Here is an 18,836-nt window from a genome sequence, read left to right as displayed (position 1 = left end):
CTGGTCTAGACCCGCCTAAACTGGTCCATAAGCGGGTCCGGGGCGGGGTCTCGGGTTATATATATATATATATATATATATATATATATATATAAATTTTAAATATACATGTATATATATAAATATAATATATATATATAATATTAGTAATATAAAATTATATTTTTATCTAACTAATTAATATATTATCCATAATTTGAGTGTATAATATTATTGGATTGAAATGAATCTATTTTATTATGATAGGTTTAGTATAAAAATGTATCATTATAATGTTTTTTGACTAATAATAATTAATTAATTACAAATTGATAAATTTTAACTTGTGAGATTTTTTTGCCTTAAATATTATCAATATATATTTAAATTTAATGGTTTTTTATTAATTTTTAAACTTTTAAATTTTTTAATTTAATAATTTTAAAATTATTTAATTTTTGACTGGTCCAACAGATCTAACCCGGATTGGACCAGCCAGATTCGCGGGACAGGACGGTGCGGGTCCAAAGGGAGGCGGGGCGGGTCCCGGATTTAGCCAAACCCTCCCCAGACCCGCCCCGTTATCATCCCTAAAATTAAGCTTAAAACTTCAACTTATATGCTCATGTCATTTTTAAAAGAAAAATCTTTTTTTACATGATATTAGTTAGATATATGATAGGAATGGACTTTTGTATCATATCATATGATCCATCTGCTATTTCTAAAAAATTACAAAACACCACGTTAAAATTAAAATTTTTTTTTTAAAAAAAGAATTGAATGAAACATCTGCCATCATGTTTCCTAATATTGTATAAAATTCGTTTACAAATGTCGGTCGGAGAGGAAAAACATCATGGAATGATATTCTAATACGTTTGCTATCCTTTAGCGTAGAAATATGCAAATAAATTATTATTGTTAAATTTAAATTATTGAAATGATGCTAACCAATATGTCAAAGATTAATATCTACAACCATTTTGGTTAAAATGTCAAATAAGTCAGGTTCGATTGTAGCCAGACCGATCCACGAGCTAAGATCTATGAAATTTGAATAACTTATATAAATAATTATTATTATAAAAAGATTACGATACAAATAATAATACTAAAATAATCATTATATGATTTTATTTTTTCTTTTTCAAAATTTCACCAGCACATTTTAACGGAAAGTTGACATCAACGCTACTTGAACATCAAATATTTCTTTCAAAGGCAGCTTGGAAATTCCCAATGCTTCTTTAAATTAAAGTGATGTTCAAAAGTATAGAAAATAAAAATCCCATAGATGCATGGGCATGGTATTGCACCTAGCAAATTTTACTAAAGTTGCTTGCATAGTCACTATAAACTTAGAAGCATATACTCCGATTAATAGCAATGTTAACAAAAAAAAAAAAAAAAATTTGCCGACAAATTCTCAAGTCCTCGCATCCATTTTGCTAGTCTTTTTTCGAGACGATTAGCTTGGCTTTAAATGTGGTGATGTGATGTTTTTTTTTTTCCTTTTCGATACATTACATTGGATTTGAACCAAAAAAAAAATTGATTTGGTTCTTGGTATTATTAATCCATGTATAACTTATCTCATCCAATCGTGTGTTTTTCTTATCATATTAGTTATTCATCTATTAATTATTAATTTTAAATAAATCAAATCATTAATAATTTATCTTACATCAATCAAATCATTAAATTTAAATTACTATATAAATAATATTATTTATAATTTATTTAATGTTAAAAGAACAAAATGGTCATTTAATATTTTTATATAAAATTTAATCAATCAAATCAAATAAATTATAATCTATCAATCAAATCCAATACTATATTAATTATCATTTCTTATTTATTTTTTGTTACATTTTATTACTTGTCTGTGTATTATTTATCTTATCCCTCAATCAAACGGTACAAGGTTTTTGAGAATATGGTGATGTTTATGGAGTACATAAATGCGGTAATCTATACTATATACTAAGTAAAAGCAAGTGGTCTCTTGGTATGGACATCATCTTCATTTTTGCCCTTAAATAGTTATGTAATTACGAATATACCATTTTCATTATTTTTTTCATATCATGAATATTTATTTACGAAAATATCATTTTTAATCTAACTATTTATTATTATAATTTTTTTATATTTTCAATTAAAAAAATAGATAATAAAAGGAACGCACGCGTGCATTCGGGTACTAGTATATATATCGGGAGATAAAGCAACCACTTGCACAGTTACATTTTTTGTGGCTAAATTGTTGCAATTTCTTGATGGCAAAACCGGGAAATGGGTGACTTAAAAATGATCGTGCCAAATGGTACACTTCTTTGCCGTCAGGCGCTGTCGGTCTTTCCATCAACTGTTTGTGTAACAGAGTGGTGGAGAAAAAGGCTGATGCACCCTTTTTGTGTGTATCTGCGTGAGAGATAAAGAATTTGTGTCTATACTAATTACTACATATATGCGTGTGTGAAGTTACAAATGGGATTGAGTCGGAAAGGTGAAATCCTGCCATGAAATCTTGAAAATGGTGGCGCCACCCATCCGATTTTGTTCACTCCAAAACACCCTTTCTCAATAAAAAAAAAAAAAAAAAAAAGCAAATCCCAATACGAAAAAGTTGGAAAATAAATAATAGTTCAAGAAAGGAATGATGAAATTGTCATGGTTTTCTTGAATAGGTTCCTTTTGCTGCAGAAATATCCCACACGTTTCTTGTAAGCTTCCCTTCAAATATTCTTATTTTTATTCTCTCCTTTCTTCATGTTGTTTGATTGAACATAGAGAAAGTAGTGGCTTTATCATGGGTTCAAAAGAGCAGCCTTTTTGCTGCCCTTTTCTTATTGTATATGAGAGTATATATGCTTTAACATTGCGAAATTCTCTGGCTTCTCGTTTAATCTTTAAGCGGCACCGTTGTTTCATTTTTGAAAGCTGTTTCTGAATCATTTCCAATGAAAGATCTACCATTCAGTTATGTATCACTGACTTTTGATGTTCTTGAGATTTTACTGCTAGTTATTGTTTTTTTTTCCATTCATTTTATGTTATCTTTCTTTCTTTCATAATGTATTACATCGGTTATCGATTCATTCGTTCCCTTTGAAAAGTGGATGACTTTTCCCTGCTTCCAAAAAAAAATAAAGGACAACTTTTGTTTCATTTTGGTGGGCTTTATTATTTGATGTAAGATTACAGTTTCCCACCATTTTCCTGTAGAATAGAAATTATCGCACTAATATCTTTTCTTCATAAATGTGCTTCTCTAGTTATTGCTTTCGTTGCACACACCCATGCTGGACATTTCCTGTTTTATCGAGGGACCCCTTTTCTTGTTCCTTAAATTCACACGGATCAATATATTGGGAAATTTTGTACTCTGTGGAAAGCTCTGCTCCTCTGTTTCTTGCTTTCCGCATTATTTCTCAATTCATTGCTTCACACAGCTAATCAAACACTATTTTACCAAACACTACTCCATTCATATCTTTATGTTTGAATGCCAAAACCTTGCCATGCAGGACAATTTGAACGGTTTGAAAATATTGCTATTTGGCGCACAAGTTAAGACTCCTTTGCATGTATGTACTTCTTTGAAAACATTTGAATCAAGGGCTTATATAGTTTCAAGAATGGGCGATCACTTTGTGTTGCTGGTGGATAGATTGCTCACCGAGTCCACTCTCGAAGCCGTCATCCAGAGTAAAAATCGATTGCCCTCTGAATCCACTATTGAAAACAAGAGAGCTAGTCTTTCTATCCATAGAATGGATATGAGTGTAGGATCTTTCACAAAGAAATCTGAAGAGTGCAGGATTTGCCATGACGAAGATGACAATTCAAACATGGACACTCCATGTTCATGTCGTGGAAGCTTGAAGGTTAGAGTTCAGATCTTCTATACCACAACTGTAGTATGATATAATATATTCACTTATTGCTGAACAGCTGGAGTTTACAAAGACCACTGTGTAATGTGTTATGTTTATTGTTAAAAAGTGACTATATGGTGTTTTCTTTGTTTACAGTATGCTCACCGTACGTGTGTGCAAAGGTGGTGCAATGAAAAAGGTGATACTATCTGCGAGATTTGCCATCAGGTGAGCCTCTTGACACATTTTGGGACATGGAACATGACAATGCAAATGATTTCTGAACTCACTGTTCGATTGTTAGCTCTCGTATGAAAACTAAATTTTCGGCACGTTTTCGTATAACAAATTTCCAATTTTTATTTGCATATTTTCTGAATATATGATTGCATTTATGTTCGAGTAATAAAAATGAGAACTTTTTGAATGCATTCAGTTACTAGATCCGTCGTAAGAACAAATCTACAAATTAAATATCCTATTGAAATAATTCTGTGTATCATAATCCTTCACAAATGGTGAGATTGTAGCAATTCAGGCCAGACTATACAGCGCCGCCGCCTTTATTCAGTTATGGTGGCATCCCAGTGAACTTCAGGTCCATTTTTGCCTCCCTAAATTTGGAACAAACCTGTCTTGATACACAAGTAGACACACATATTCTCATCTATATATAACTCAGGGGAAACTGGGAGATACTAAGAAGGGACCTGCATGCTCCTCAGTTCATGTCAATGGCTTCTACCGATGGGAGTTTTCTTGATCCAAACTTTGAGGAATATCCAGTTCCCACTTCCCGAAGCATGTTATGCTGTCGCATAATCACTGTGATTGTATTATTCTCTCTTTTATCTTTCATCGTAGTCTAACGTGATATACGCGTATGTATGTGTCTGTGTGATCTGCAAGTGTCATTTGTCCATAACTCATACTTCGAAGATGCAGAAACAATGAGAGTCTTGATTACAAGTTTTAACATCAAACTATTAATGTTCAAAGGCGCATTGACAGACACTTCTTGGTAGTTGGCTTATTTTCATTTTAACATCCAATTTTTTTAGAGTTGCATGAGGATTATAGTTATCAAACCTTCGTATATGGTCGCGTTTCAAACAAAGTTTATACTTTCCCCCATCACATTCTTGCTTGAGTGGCATTTTCATCAAGTTACAAGAGTACAGTCTAACATATTTACTAGTTACACCAGTGCATAAAATGTTGGTCTGATACTCTAAACTATCAACACTCATGCCAAGATCTCATCTAGCTCTTTATGTTTTACTTTAAAGAAAAATTCACTCATGATGATTTTTTTCATTCTTCAGTTCATAGTTCTTCTGGTTTTACGACACACACTACCATTTATCCTATATGGTGCTGACGAATACTCAGTTTCTCTGTTCATGGTGAGATTACACATCTTAATGATTTTCTTGAAATTTAGCATTCTGAGAACGAATCACTCTCTTTCCCACTGCAGTTGTTGATGTTGCGAACGATTGGGATCTTGGTTCCTATTTATGTCATTGTGAAAGCATTGACTGCTATACAAAGGCGTCGACGGGGACAGGTACTATATATAACGGTTATAATTTAAATATTATAGTTTTATATAACATAAAAATAGAATTAACTTTCATATATTTGACCACTCATTTGATATTTTTCTTTGTTAAACATCTTATACATTTAAATTTGTATACAAATAAAAAAAATTGGGGAAAATGTGTAATTGAATTTTAAAATTTAAATACCATATTTTATTTAGCATTTACATAAGGGTGGTTATTTTAGGTAAGACACTCACTCTTGATTAATAGAATAAATATTTTAAAAAATCATAATATCGCTCTACATACATATAAGATAATTGAAAATTTCATATAGAAGCTATAAAACACTTAAAATAAACTTTTAGCACACACTATCTTACTACTGAGATCTCTATGCAAAATATCTCAGTTATATCTCGATGAACAGAAGTAACATCGCATGCGATAAAATTAATCCAGTATGTTTCCTCGTGCTCCTTATTTATCAATCGGTTCTGTTTTTATCACAAGTGTAAAAATTTAGGAGACAGTAGAATTAATATGAATAAAACAAAATTTAGCAATGGAGCTCTAATGTTTTGTTATTTGGTTCATGAAGTGCTAGATTTTACGTAAAGTCAAACTCAGCATGCCATTCATTCTAGATTTCGTATAATGCTAAGTTACTTTCTCCCTTGTTCGTGCCAGGGGCTCCCAATACCGGCTGCGAATTCGGAGGAAGAGAATGAGTTGCCTAGAATACAATCAGAGTCGCATCTTATCCACGTTCCATAATCGGCTTATGCAGTGTTGTTACATGAGCCATAGTTGTATAAATGAGATGACTTCAGAGGCACCCATAAACACTAAGGAGCATTGTCGAAGCAATGGTCAAATGTCTTGTGAAGAGGGAAGAAGTGTTCCCAAGAAAGTGGTGCTTACTACTACCTACTGTGCCTTTTAAGTAAATTCCATTGTAACGTGCTACTGTGATAAAAACTAAACTAAAATAAATGACAATTCGGATAAAGATTGTCCAAATGGAACAAAACACACACAACATGACAGTCCACATAATTATGGGCAGAGAGACAAACAAAATGTGACAAGGTTCAAAAGTGAAACCAACAATGACGATTACCTGATAAAAGAAACAAACATTTTATTCCTCCTCACTTTCTGAGTCAGCATTCTGGAGCCAATCAATGAAAGGTTTAGCATTCTTCCATACAGCAGAGTCAATGTTGCTTCCGGCAATTCCTTCATCATACCACTGCATGATGTTTTCTTCCTCCAAGATGTCAGCATCATACAGAACTTTCAAAACGAGGGCCACTTCCTTCACTGCGTGTGGGTTTGGCTTTTTGCTGAATTCTTCAATAGCTCGTAGCAAAAGCAATTGTGAGTTCTCATTCTGACCAAAAGCGGCTGTAAGATAGCTTGTTTTCTTGGTAATCTCCTTTGCAAAACCTTTATCAACACCCTCCAGGAGTGCCTCGTACAAAGCAGTCATCACCTCCTGAGAAGAAGAGCCCGATAGTGTTCCTAAATAGGATTGGAATTGGTTAGCATCCATTCCACTAATATTTTCTCTCATCCCCTCAACAAGTTTCTCAATATATGTCTTCTCATTCTTTGTCTTAGTATCATCCTTTGTGGCTAAAGCAGTTCTTGAACCATTATGTGCCCGAACAGTAGCCTTTGGCTTCTTCTCTTTCTGGTTTTCGATGGTAGAAAGCATCACCATGTCAGCCGTAACAGAAGTAAGTTGCTCTTTCATTCGTTGTTGAGCCGCTTCCATTGAAGTGTCAGTTTGCCACTGAACATCATCTTCGGTGTCCTCTTCCTGCTGAGCAGCTACTAAGCTTCGAGGAGGTGAATTGTGTTCCTCATCCGAGCTTCCTACTTTCTTTCTGCTGGAGCTCCCCTCCTTTGACGAACCTTTTTTCTTGATGTCTTTCTTAATCTTTTTCAGTTCGTCGTCTGCTGCTTCACCTTCCTTAAGTCGCTCCTTCTCAGCCCTCCTAAGAGCTTTCTTGTCTTTTGACCCCTTCTTAGGTTCAGGAGGATTCTTTACTATGAAAGATGTGAGCTTGTCCCGCATGTCAACATCAGAAACAAAACCACAAGCCGCACATTTCAGTTGGATCATCTGATTTTTAGTAATCAGAATCTCGGTTTCAGGGTTTCCACAACCATAGCACTGCACGTACTTCTTAATGAAGGTCTCTAGAAGACCAGCAAGCTTGGCAGTGTCATGTGCTCCATTCACGAGGGAGGTCCCAGTTTTTTCATCAAACTTAGATTGCGCCCCAAGTTCACAACCAAAATGTTTAGTGGTGTATGAAGCTGGCCTGGCCAAAGCCTTTGCGATGTCAACCATGTTAACAATGTTGGTTTTGATCCCATTTCCACGGCCCTCAATCTTGGTGATCATCTTGGGCATCTTATACCTATAGAAGGCATCATCACTATTGCCGGCACCTATATTTTGCAAAGCCATCTTTGCTCTGGTACGATATATTTCGACCCAACACACTCACGTTAGAGATACTGAGTGCTGGGATTCATCAAAAGAGTATCCTCCAAAGATTTACTAGCGTGAAATGACCGATCAGTTGAAACTCTGATGCAACCACACAGCTCCAAGTGTTCCAGAAATGACAAAAGATACATACAGCCGAAGTTTTCGCAAATGTGTGGGTTCTTTTTTCTCGATGTAGGACAGTATTCTCCAAGCAACCCAATAAGTCCCAAGAAGAGAATGGCTTGTTCGGACATAAAAGAAGCTTCGACTTGGACACAATGGAACCTGCAACGAGCGGAAGAACCTGAAACAAACACAGAACTACGAATAAAGATGCTGCGATTGATGACAAAATCAATTATAGTTTCCAGGTCCGACAGCAAAATTACTTGGCAAGGTACTAAATGTATTCATGTAAGATGCAGACGCGTCTTGGGAATAGCAGAGCAAGCAGATTTGAATCAATTCTTCTCACTAGTAATCACTATACAAGATACTTCGTAGGTGGTAATTTTCAGAATAAACCATTCTAAAATTTACAAGAACCGCAACTTTCCTTGGTTTTTACTTGTGGTTTCCTAGTTAACAGGTACGGGAAATTGAGTTTAAAGCTGATTCAGAAAATAAAATATCCTGTCTCAAATGACAATGAGATAGCAAAAATGCAAAATACCAGCTACCAACAGCCCAACATATATACATATACGATAAATGACAAACGTCACAATGATATCGACTCATAAAATGAAGAGTTATCAATAACATTGTCTAAAGAACTCATATCACAAACACAAACTACCAGGACATTAGATGTGTACACATCTCGCTACTAGCCACTAGATCATATGTACTCCTGCTAACAATTTCTCATAAACATTACAAAGAAACAAATTACCACTACTTTGACAAATAAGTAATGGAAGGCAATCCACAGTTAAAACTAAGCATAAAACACAAGGAAAAGCCCGAAGAAGTAAAATCTATGTATCCAATAATCCGTACTTCCCAACGGGATGACCGCAACCATCTTTTTTAAAAATCAAATGATATCTCAATCTCAAAGCCACAATATTTCCAATTAGACCCACCTCACAATCAAATCGAAACAGCAAAATTTTCATTATAGAGAATCATAAATTACAAGGCATGAGCTTGTCTATCCAAAAGTAGACGAAACGGGGAATGAGAGGAACTCACCAATTGGACAAAATTCAGCTTCGTTTTTCAGAAAAACAGACACGATTGCAAGCGCAGAGACACAAAGAAGAAACAATGGGAAACAGTGCTCATGTATAATTAGGGTTTCGACAATGAGTGTTTATATAAGGTGCTTGAACAATTCTAGACGCCTCCATCTCTCGAGTATTCACCATCCGAGCTGGGCCATGGACGGATATTGGCCCAAAACATTCTCCAAAATCAGCCCAATAAAATTATTGAAATTGGGCTTTAAGTATGAGCTCACTATGGTTATCGATGCTTGAAAATTGAATCAACCAACAATTTTCTAAGGCTCCGTTTGGTTTCAAAAGCTAGGCTAAAAAAGCACTTTTTTAAGTACTTTTCATTTAATAAAGTGTTTGGTTGACCAAAAAAGTGCTTAAATAAACACTTTTTAAAGTCAAAATTAGAGCTTTTTTCAAAAGCCAAAAATTATAGCTTAAAAAAGTGCTTTTTTAAAAAATTGTCTACCAAATCCAAACGGGGCCTAAGTCACGTATCAAGAAAATTAAGTGGAGCGGACTAACTTTCTTTTTATGCGGATTCGGACAACACCAACCCAGTTCATCTATTTTAGATCGTGGACGGATCAATTGACGGCCTTATGTGTAATTTGGTAGTCCATCATTTTGATATGTTGAGAAATTATCAACTCAACTAATTTATTTTATATGACGCGATGGACCTTTTTATTTTGACACATCTTGTAACGACCCACTGTATCAAGACGAGTCTTTTCAGCGTGCTTATGTCCTCACTCACACGCACCCTGGAAAACTTCCCAGGGGGTCACCCATCCTATAATTTCCCCAAGTCAAGCACGCTTAACTTTGGAGTTCTTATGTGATGAGCTCCCGAAAAGAAGATGCACCTTCTTGATATGAGTTGTACATATCAAATCTTTTGTACCTCTCATTCCGGTGTGGGATCGGTTCATTCATGTCACCCGTCGCCCATTCTTTGGTGGAGTTTCCATCTTTCAGGTATTAACCACCCATATTGCGGACCATGTACCGCCCTAGGACTTTTTGGCTTCGGGTGTCACATGCCCACCAGCTTCCGCTTGGTTCGTCCTCGAACCACACCGTACTGGGAGAGGTCAGGCTCTGATACCAACTGAAACGACCCTAACTCTATAATAAATAAATATGCGGAAATTTTTTTTTTTTATACTTACTAAATAAAATATGTACATATATGCCCATACATATATGCACAGAATAAAAATATTTAAAATGAATAAACAAATAAATACTTAAATAAAATGCATTCTTAAAAATATAATAAATATCTGAGTCAAACATTAATTGAAAATATACTGCATAAGTAAATAAAAGTTTGCATGCACTGAAAATATTAAATAAATATTCTAGACCCTCAATCACTGAAAATAATAAAAATGTATCATGCTGACAAAAACAATAACATGCATAGCGACTCAGAATATTTCACGGTCACGGGGCCACTGCATGCATGCTCATACGTCCTCGCCTCCGGTGGGTACAATGTCATCCTCAGCGTACTCACCTGCACCATACCAGTGTAGTGAGCCTAGAGGCCCAACATGCTAACATAACAAGGGTTTAAAATAATTTAAACCAATTTAATACTAATACATACATATACATGAATGAGCATGCTTAAAAATTACATAACATAACTTACTTAAATAAACATAATACATAACATAATACATAACAATATTGAGCAATTTATTTTCTAACATAGCATGGTTGTATCCGTAGTGTAACCTTAAATCATACATTAAATACTGATCAGCGTGGAAACCTACGTACGTGGCCGGTGACGAATCACCTCTTAAATTGGCAGTAAACTGCCCTTCAATCATATGGGGACGAATCCCCCTTAAATTGTCACACTACTTCAACTTCCAACATAAAATATTTTTATTGCTCAACCTAAACATTAAATTATGCATAAAATATTATTTCATGAATGCATGTACTTGAATAAAATGTGTGTCCATCATATATATTTAATTTAATTTCTTATTAACATATAAATATTAAAATAACTCAAATGCATAAAAATAATTAAATATATAATCAGGACACATGCAAATTTTCTCATGGATGGTCCTGGACTGCTGGCCCTAACACTCAAGCCCATTAACTTAAAACTGGCCCATTAACATACTTAAGCCCATTATTTCAAACTTTAAGCCCAAATAATTATTCTAAGCCCAATTAAATTAATAAAGCCCATTAAAATTACACTAAGCCCAATAACACTTAAACTGGCCCAATGGGCCCAAAAACCCAAGGACTGGCCCATTAACTTTTATGGGCCCAAAATCCCATAAAATAAATGGACTAACTTAATTAAAAATTTTAAAAGTCCAAATAAAATTATTTGGGAGTCCAAATAATTTTATTTCAATTTATTTGACTCAAAAACACATAAATTTGTAAAATACTTTAAAAATAAAATACTCGAGCCCGGCCCACCAAACTCGGACCCGGACTCACTAACCCGACCCACTACCTAGCCGACCCGACCCGGACCACTCAGACCCGACCCAGACCCCTAACCTAGCCCAACCCGATCCTCCCTCCCCTCCATTCTCCATCTTCACCTTATTCCATCAGCCAAGGAGGTTCCATAGTCGATTCCCTCAAGCTTTTGGTTGGTTGTTCGTCTCATGTGACACCCGAAGCCAAAAAGTCCTAGGGCGGTACATGGTCCGCAATATGGGTGGTTAATACCTGAAAGATGGAAACTCCACCAAAGAATGGGCGACGGGTGACATGAATGAACCGATCCCACACCGGAATGAGAGGTACAAAAGATTTGATATGTACAACTCATATCAAGAAGGTGCATCTTCTTTTCGGGAGCTCATCACATAAGAACTCCAAAGTTAAGCGTGCTTGACTTGGGGAAATTATAGGATGGGTGACCCCCTGGGAAGTTTTCCAGGGTGCGTGTGAGTGAGGACATAAGCACGCTGAAAAGACTCGTCTTGATACAGTGGGTCGTTACAAATGGTATCAGAGCCTGACCTCTCCCAGTACGGTGTGGTTCGAGGACGAACCAAGCGGAAGCTGGTGGGCATGTGACACCCGAAGCCAAAAAGTCCTAGGGCGGTACATGGTCCGCAATATGGGTGGTTAATACCTGAAAGATGGAAACTCCACCAAAGAATGGGCGACGGGTGACATGAATGAACCGATCCCACACCGGAATGAGAGGTACAAAAGATTTGATATGTACAACTCATATCAAGAAGGTGCATCTTCTTTTCGGGAGCTCATCACATAAGAACTCCAAAGTTAAGCCACTCGTCTTGATACAGTGGGTCGTTACACATCTACTTGATGCCACCAAGTTTGTATAACTTTCAACATCCAATAGTAACAAAAATTCTTTCCAAAACAAAATTTGAAAAAAAAAAAATCATAACAAAACAATGTCAAATCAATTTCCATGCGATTTTCATATTCAAAAGAACATCAAAATTAAGCTTAAAACTTCAACCTATATGCTCATGTCATTTTTAAAAGAGAAATCTTTTTTTTTACATGATATTAGTTAGATATATGATAGGAATCGACTTTTGTATTATATCATATGATCCATCTGCCATTTCTAAAGAATTACAAAACACCACGTTAAAATTTAAAATCTTTTTTAAAAAAAGAATTGAATGAAACATCTGCCATCATGTTTCCTAATATTGTATAAAATTCGTTTACAAATGTCGGTCGGAGAGGAATAACATCATGGAATGATATTCTAATACGTTTGCTATCCTTTAGCGTAGAAATATGCAAATAAATTATTATTGTTAAATTTAAATTATTGAAATGATGCTAACCAATATGACAGATTAATATCTACAACCATTTTGGTTAAAATGTCAAATAAGTCAGGTTCGATTGTAGCCAGACCGATCCACGAGGTAAGATCTATGAAATTTGAATAACTTATATAAATAATTATTATTATAAAAAGATTGAGATACAAATAATAATACTAAAATAATCATTATATAATTTTATTTTTTCTTTTTCAAAATTTCACCAGCACATTTTAACGGAAAGTTGACATCAACGCTACTTGAACATCAAATGTTTCTTTCAAAGGCAGCTTGGAAATTCCCAATGCTTCTTTAAATTAAAATGATGTTCAAAAGTATAGAAAATAAAAAACCCATAGATGAATGGGCATGGTATTGCACCTAGCAAATTTTTATCGATATACATAGAGAAGTACCGACTAACAAGACAGAATCAAATACTAGCCAACACAATTATTAGATATGAAATCCGCGAGCGAAAATTTAATCATTTATTTAATTTGATTTGTGGCACAAGTGAAACCAGAAGCATCGAAAACCAAAAAGATTTGGAAGGGGAAAACACGAATGATAACTTCGTTAAAGGAGCATTTAACCATGGTATGAATCTAGTCAAAAGCAAGCAGATAAAGATCAAGCATTTTCTTAGATATAGGTTCCAAAGAAGTTTGAATATACACAAGAACATTTCCTACATCACCATCTATTCTACATCTAGGCAGGTGCATACGTCAGTTACCAGAAGACCATCTAATCCAAAGTAGGGTTACCATCCTGCAAAGTAACTACTTGCAAGATTTCCACATTAACAATATTCTTACAGACACAAGGTGGTATGTCCATGTAAATAAGAAACATCTTTTTGCCCAGAAAGTTAGTTCCTCAGAAATGCCACAGTTGCAACACGCGATCCAACTGATCCTCCAAAGGTAAATGTTGGATATGTGCGAATATGGTCTATGTATTGGAATGGAGGGGGATCTTTACCTGTGTTTTGGTCTGCAATAGTGTTTGGTTCCTGAGAGGCACAGCTCTTCCTTTGATTGAAAGCCTCCACCTCTTGTATCAGTTCATCTTTTGTACTGTTGCAAGACGTGATGACCTAAACATGCACATTTTGTAGACAAATTACAACCCTCCATGGACAATCAAAACAAACAAGACTGGAAGGATCTATGAACTAAAAACCACACAAAAAGTTGAAACCCAAATGATCCCAAGGTGCAACATTAAGCATCAATCAAAACATCCATTGCTCCATAAATGGGAAAGAGAAATCGCAAAAGAGAGTAGAGCCACTCACCAATAATCCACCAGCAGTCACAATTCCCGAAATGGAGTCCCAATACAACGTCCTGGGATTGAGATATTGATAACCTTATCATCAGTCAGCTGATAAATGATTGACCTTCTCTATGAGCTTACACCACTTATATTCTTGAGTTCTAGACTTCTAGCCCAAGGTAAGTGAAACTTAAATTTGTTAACTCAAAAAACTTTCACAAGTGGGTGAGGGAAAGATGTAAAACAGCAAGCAATACAGAGAAACAATAATTCAAGTTCTTATTTAATCATAAATAAAGTAAACTTAAATTCTTATTATGACACCTTTTAATATGACCATCAGGATGCAATCCAATGGCATCCAGGGTCCCCTTGTCGGTAACAAGCTGAAACTTCCGATCCAGTTTGGTTTCAAGGATATCATCGACCTGATAATCAAATTAAAGGTAAAAAATCATGTTAGAATGATGCACCAGAAAATGTGTACATTATTCCAATCGCAAAAAAAAAGTCCAGACAATAATGGGTGTAGACGCTGCAGTGATACCAGGAAAAAAGGAGTCAAATTTTAGCCTACACATTTGCATACTGTTTCAGTATTTTTTTTTTTTTTATGGAAGAAAACCGGAATAGTTATTGCCAAAACAGCATGAAGAAATTGTAAGAAAATTCAATTTACAGATACACAAATTAAAAAGAGAAATCTGAACCAATCATACTAGGGCCTAGGGGTTTGTCAGTTTTGTGCAATCAAATATGAACAATCCTTTTCCTTCTGGTCCACATGGGGATTGAGAAACATGTGTCATTTTTTGAATAATAGATGGTCGTTAAAAGCTTCATACAGAATATGCTCTATGGCATGGAGAATGGCCTCAGACTTTCTGTCTGAGTCTGGTACCGTTGAAATTATTGAATTTACTTGCGCCACACCAAGTAAAAAGTAGAAATAATACTGTGGTCTGTTGAGCAGGCCAGGACGTATGCACTTCCTTTATAGTAACAAAATCAGTCAACTTTTCTCCAAAATGAAACGAGTCTAAAAATTGCAGTGTTCTAAATGGCGGTCGAGGCGGCTGCCTAGGCAGTAGGCGGCCCTCGACCGCCCCGCCTTAGTCTAAGGCGGTTTCTGTAGGCGGTCCGAGGCCATCCGGCGGCGGAGGCGAGCAAGAAGGCGGTCGAGGCGGTCAATGATTTTAAAATTCCAGTCAACTATCAAAGTCAAATAATTTTAAAAACCAGTGAAAGTCAATTAATTTTAAAAACCTTAGATATAATAAAAACACCCCTCACTCTCTTTTGTATTTACTTTTGGTTTCAAATGTCCTCCACCATTAGCCACCACCTGCCTCAAACCGCCTCCATCCGCCCTCCGCCGCTGCCGCCATCTGCCACCACCTTAATTATCTTGTTAGTTTGCATTTATATATTTATTTGCACTTTTTCTAGATTGTATATATTGTACGAAGCTTCTTTAGGCATAACATTATTTAATTACATATATTACACAAAAAAATTTGACTATTTGTAATTACATTGCATGATTATACATAATTGTCTATTAAAAATTGCTAAAAAAATTCAACCGCCTAGGCACGGCCGAGGCGGTAGGCGGTCACTGACCGCCCCGCAAACGCCTCCCGCCATTTACAACATTGAAAAATTGCAACACTGAATCGCTGTTACGTCAATAACACTTTCCCAAAAGTTTACTCATTTAAAAGATAAAACCTGTTAGATTCACAAACAACAAATTCACTTCATGTCATATTATCAACATCACCAGCGTAGTATTGCCTCTACAATGAAGAAAAAATATGTTGCATTTCGAGAAGACAGTACCAGAAATTTAATGTTGGTGAATCCATCACGATCAGCAAGGTTTCGAGCAAGGTCAATAGCCCCTTCACTGTAATCAGTCCCAGTGAGATCAGAGAACCTAAATGCAAAAGCACTACGGTCAGCCATTCAAATTATTTCAGATTCGAAATTCCAAATGAAAGACGCAGCAACTTCAATAGGATCCAAGATATTCAGGTTTACTTTTTCAGTATATGCAAAATCTCACCCTCTTTACATTAATCAAACAAAATGTACATTAAAGGATAATCACAGCGTTTTGCAAGCTGCTGGAAAACGGTGTTTTGCAACAACTCATCTTCAGCATAGAGCAAATCATTTATCATTCCTTGGATGACAACTGATCTTCTTGCGAGTGGCACGAACACTGATAGTATTTTTAGCAATTTAAAAGAATTACAAGGAGCAAACTAGGCTTAGATGTAGTGTAAAGCTCAAACCCATGGATTCTATCAGGTGGAATTTGTAAGTTATATTTATATAAAATATCATCTAAGAAGCTTGTGAATAACTATTGCTCAGTGGTAAACTAATACCACATCAAAAAGGTATAATTGAGTGTAGATGTGTTAACACCTAGCCAGGAAGATGTAATAATCTCTACTGGTTCAGTCTAAAAGAGTACAGAAGCCTTTCAGTTTCTCAAGTTCAATGCCACAATAAAATAACGCAACTGCAGCAAACAAAGGGACCAGTATTTACTATCAAAGGAAACATGCCCAAAAGAAGAAGTAGATATTTCTTAAAAAATTCAAAAATAGCTATTTGGAGTAATATATAACAACAAGCAGAATGGCTAATTGTTGCCATTAATCCATACCCCTGCTTAGCAAGCTCCTGGAGAAGCAAACCATTACCAGTCCCAACATCCAGCACGCTCCAGCTAGACAAATCCTTTTCAGACTGCCCAGCAGTCAAATGATTTGTATTATTGTGATTTTGCAAGTGACGCTGACACATTTCAAGACATAAGTTTTTAGTCCAGGAAGCAACTTTTTCCATTACATCAGCTCCAAACCTACAGAATACGAGGTGTTGCAGAATATTGTTTAGGAGAATGCAGAGGAAACATGATGAGAAAAGAAAGAAGCGTACCATCATGTAATTCTATTCCCTCTTCAGTGTTTTAATATAGTGCTTCCTCTTATGGGCTCAGATAATTTTAATATTCAAGGATAAATCATAATTTCTAGATAACCACAGGAACACATGGTGGAAAAACTTCAGGGTCAATTGGTAAACTGCATCAAGTCATTACATAATAAAGTGAACGGATAACCAAGAAGAGAGTGTGATTTTTTTTTTTTAACATTGACAAGGTCCCATCATTTCTTCCAGAACCTTCTAAATGAAAAACACAGAGGGAAGGCTGAGACATCACTCTGGAGCTTCTAAGTGATTGCCTGAAGTCAAAATAAATACGCAAACGCGAGTTCGAATGCGGTAATCCATCCACATTACCATATTCTTCATAACAAAGTTCGGTACATTGAAGTATTTTTCAGGTCCTTGACCAAGGTTAATGAATGACTTATCAGCACCAAACTCCCAAAAATAATCACTTTGTATCCTCTTCCATGAGATAAACAGAAATCAGAGGCAATCAAGCTGAACATACTCAACAACAAACATAAGACAACAAAACATGCAATTGTTGACGTTCATACATACCAAACTTCACCAGCATGGCCATGTTCCCGAAAATTCACCAATTCATCCGCATATGTGGCATCCCAATAACTTTGAAAGCCCAACATTGAAGGAACTGCGTCCGGATCTGACTCATCTTTGTCAGAACTGCTCATCAAAAGATTGAAATTTTTTAAATCCCATAATTGAAGATCGGCAACTACAAAATGACATCCTCCTAATATGAATTCACAGCAGCAAAAAGGAAATTTGACCACCAGCTAGTTTAGTAACCCCCCAGTTTACTACGTACTGATAGTTTCTACTTTACCATGCTCCACATTCACTTAGCAGAGTCTGTTATCATAGTAAATCATAATCGAACTTTGAGTAAGTTTATAGAATAAACCCCCCAGGGAAGCAACTCAAATCGAAAGGATACCAGCAACTATATTCAAGTTTTTTAAAAAAACGTTAGTATTTCTAAGCAAATATTTTTTCCCGGAAAAACCATGCGAATGACAAAATAGACTAATGAGCCGGTAAATCTGTAAACATAATTTAGGCCGATCTTTTTCGTTTCAGGCTACTGTATTTCTCCCGCTACGTCCTCCCTTATGAAGCACAGAACAATTCTACACAAATTAGAAAGAAAAAAAAATTGTGGGTATGAGAGAGGACTTGTAGTCAGAGGAGGCTCGGAACGAAGCGGCGGAGAGGGCCTCGGCGGCGTCCACGTGACGCTGCTCGTCGTCGAGAGTGCTACCATAGTCGCTCTTGATGGACCAGGAGTCCGCCGCAACAGAACGGTCGTCGTCGGATATCAGATCAATAGCTGCCACCTGCCGCGACATCTGTGATGCATCCGAGTCCTCCGGCTGAAATCTGATTCCGGCCATCGCAAAATAAACCCTAGCAGGAGAGGAGGTACAGATTTGGGAAATTGGAACACTTCTTCTGGTTTGCCGTCTCTAACAATTAATAGAAAAGATAGATAAATTTGAAGTTTTCATTTAATGCCTGATTAAATATAGTATTAATTAAATGAAACTTAAAAAAAATTAAAATATGTATATATATATATATATCTATATATA

At 35.8% G+C, this 18,836-nt stretch overlaps 3 protein-coding genes across 10 annotated transcripts; 1 reads left to right on the top strand and 2 right to left on the bottom strand.

Moving 5' to 3' along the window:
• Positions 1-2,501: 2,501 nt before the first annotated feature.
• On the top strand, positions 2,502-6,259 carry LOC140886868 (uncharacterized). 5 transcript variants are annotated; one of them, XM_073293762.1, is made up of 9 exons: positions 2,502-2,711; positions 3,516-3,575; positions 3,659-3,875; positions 4,023-4,094; positions 4,397-4,464; positions 4,549-4,699; positions 5,192-5,272; positions 5,347-5,436; positions 6,107-6,259. In XM_073293762.1, the coding sequence occupies exons 3-9, from the start codon at positions 3,762-3,764 to the stop codon at positions 6,191-6,193; spliced, it is 663 nt and encodes a 220-aa protein (XP_073149863.1). In that variant the 5' UTR covers positions 2,502-2,711; positions 3,516-3,575; positions 3,659-3,761; the 3' UTR covers positions 6,194-6,259. The 5 variants fall into 5 exon arrangements, with proteins under 5 accessions (XP_073149863.1, XP_073149860.1, XP_073149862.1 ...); XM_073293763.1 differs by lacking the exon at positions 2,502-2,711 and adding an exon at positions 2,854-2,967; XM_073293759.1 differs by having other exon boundaries at positions 3,516-3,875.
• Positions 4,294-9,246, bottom strand: LOC140886867 (eukaryotic translation initiation factor 5-like). Of its 4 annotated transcripts, none has more exons than XM_073293757.1 (3): positions 9,123-9,246; positions 6,540-8,229; positions 4,294-4,768 (listed from the first exon to the last, which is right to left on the bottom strand). In XM_073293757.1, exon 2 carries the CDS (start codon positions 7,899-7,901, stop codon positions 6,561-6,563), a length of 1,341 nt encoding a protein of 446 aa, XP_073149858.1. In that variant the 5' UTR covers positions 7,902-8,229; positions 9,123-9,246; the 3' UTR covers positions 4,294-4,768; positions 6,540-6,560. The 4 variants fall into 4 exon arrangements, with proteins under 4 accessions (XP_073149858.1, XP_073149857.1, XP_073149856.1 ...); XM_073293756.1 differs by lacking the exon at positions 4,294-4,768 and adding an exon at positions 5,676-5,913; XM_073293755.1 differs by lacking the exon at positions 4,294-4,768 and having other exon boundaries at positions 6,392-8,229.
• A 4,347-nt stretch (positions 9,247-13,593) lies between these two features.
• On the bottom strand, positions 13,594-18,728 carry LOC140887899 (uncharacterized). Its single transcript, XM_073295484.1, has 7 exons — positions 18,421-18,728; positions 17,782-17,907; positions 16,931-17,128; positions 16,093-16,189; positions 14,575-14,678; positions 14,270-14,321; positions 13,594-14,068 (listed from the first exon to the last, which is right to left on the bottom strand). The coding sequence occupies exons 1-7, from the start codon at positions 18,636-18,638 to the stop codon at positions 13,841-13,843; spliced, it is 1,023 nt and encodes a 340-aa protein (XP_073151585.1). The 5' UTR covers positions 18,639-18,728; the 3' UTR covers positions 13,594-13,840.
• Positions 18,729-18,836: the final 108 nt, after the last annotated feature.

Source organism: Henckelia pumila, chromosome 3, assembly GCF_033568475.1.
Source record: "Henckelia pumila isolate YLH828 chromosome 3, ASM3356847v2, whole genome shotgun sequence".
Lineage (NCBI taxonomy): Eukaryota > Viridiplantae > Streptophyta > Magnoliopsida > Lamiales > Gesneriaceae > Henckelia > Henckelia pumila.
This window is presented reverse-complemented; position numbering and strand designations above follow the sequence as displayed.

Bases quoted from the DNA above. Each gene is read 5' to 3' on its own strand.
- LOC140886868 (XM_073293759.1), top strand. From the start codon at position 3,627: ATGGGCGATCACTTTGTGTTGCTGGTGGATAGATTGCTCACCGAGTCC. The intron at 3,876-4,022 runs GTTAGAGTTCAG...CTTTGTTTACAG, and splicing joins CATGTCGTGGAAGCTTGAAG to TATGCTCACCGTACGTGTGT. The intron at 5,273-5,346 runs GTGAGATTACAC...TTCCCACTGCAG, and splicing joins ACTCAGTTTCTCTGTTCATG to TTGTTGATGTTGCGAACGAT.
- LOC140886867 (XM_073293757.1), bottom strand. From the start codon at position 7,901: ATGGCTTTGCAAAATATAGGTGCCGGCAATAGTGATGATGCCTTCTAT.
- LOC140887899 (XM_073295484.1), bottom strand. From the start codon at position 18,638: ATGGCCGGAATCAGATTTCAGCCGGAGGACTCGGATGCATCACAGATG. The intron at 14,679-16,092 runs GTACTGTCTTCT...TTTGATTATCAG, and splicing joins TCACCAACATTAAATTTCTG to GTCGATGATATCCTTGAAAC. The intron at 14,322-14,574 runs GTGTCATAATAA...TCTCAATCCCAG, and splicing joins CCTGATGGTCATATTAAAAG to GACGTTGTATTGGGACTCCA.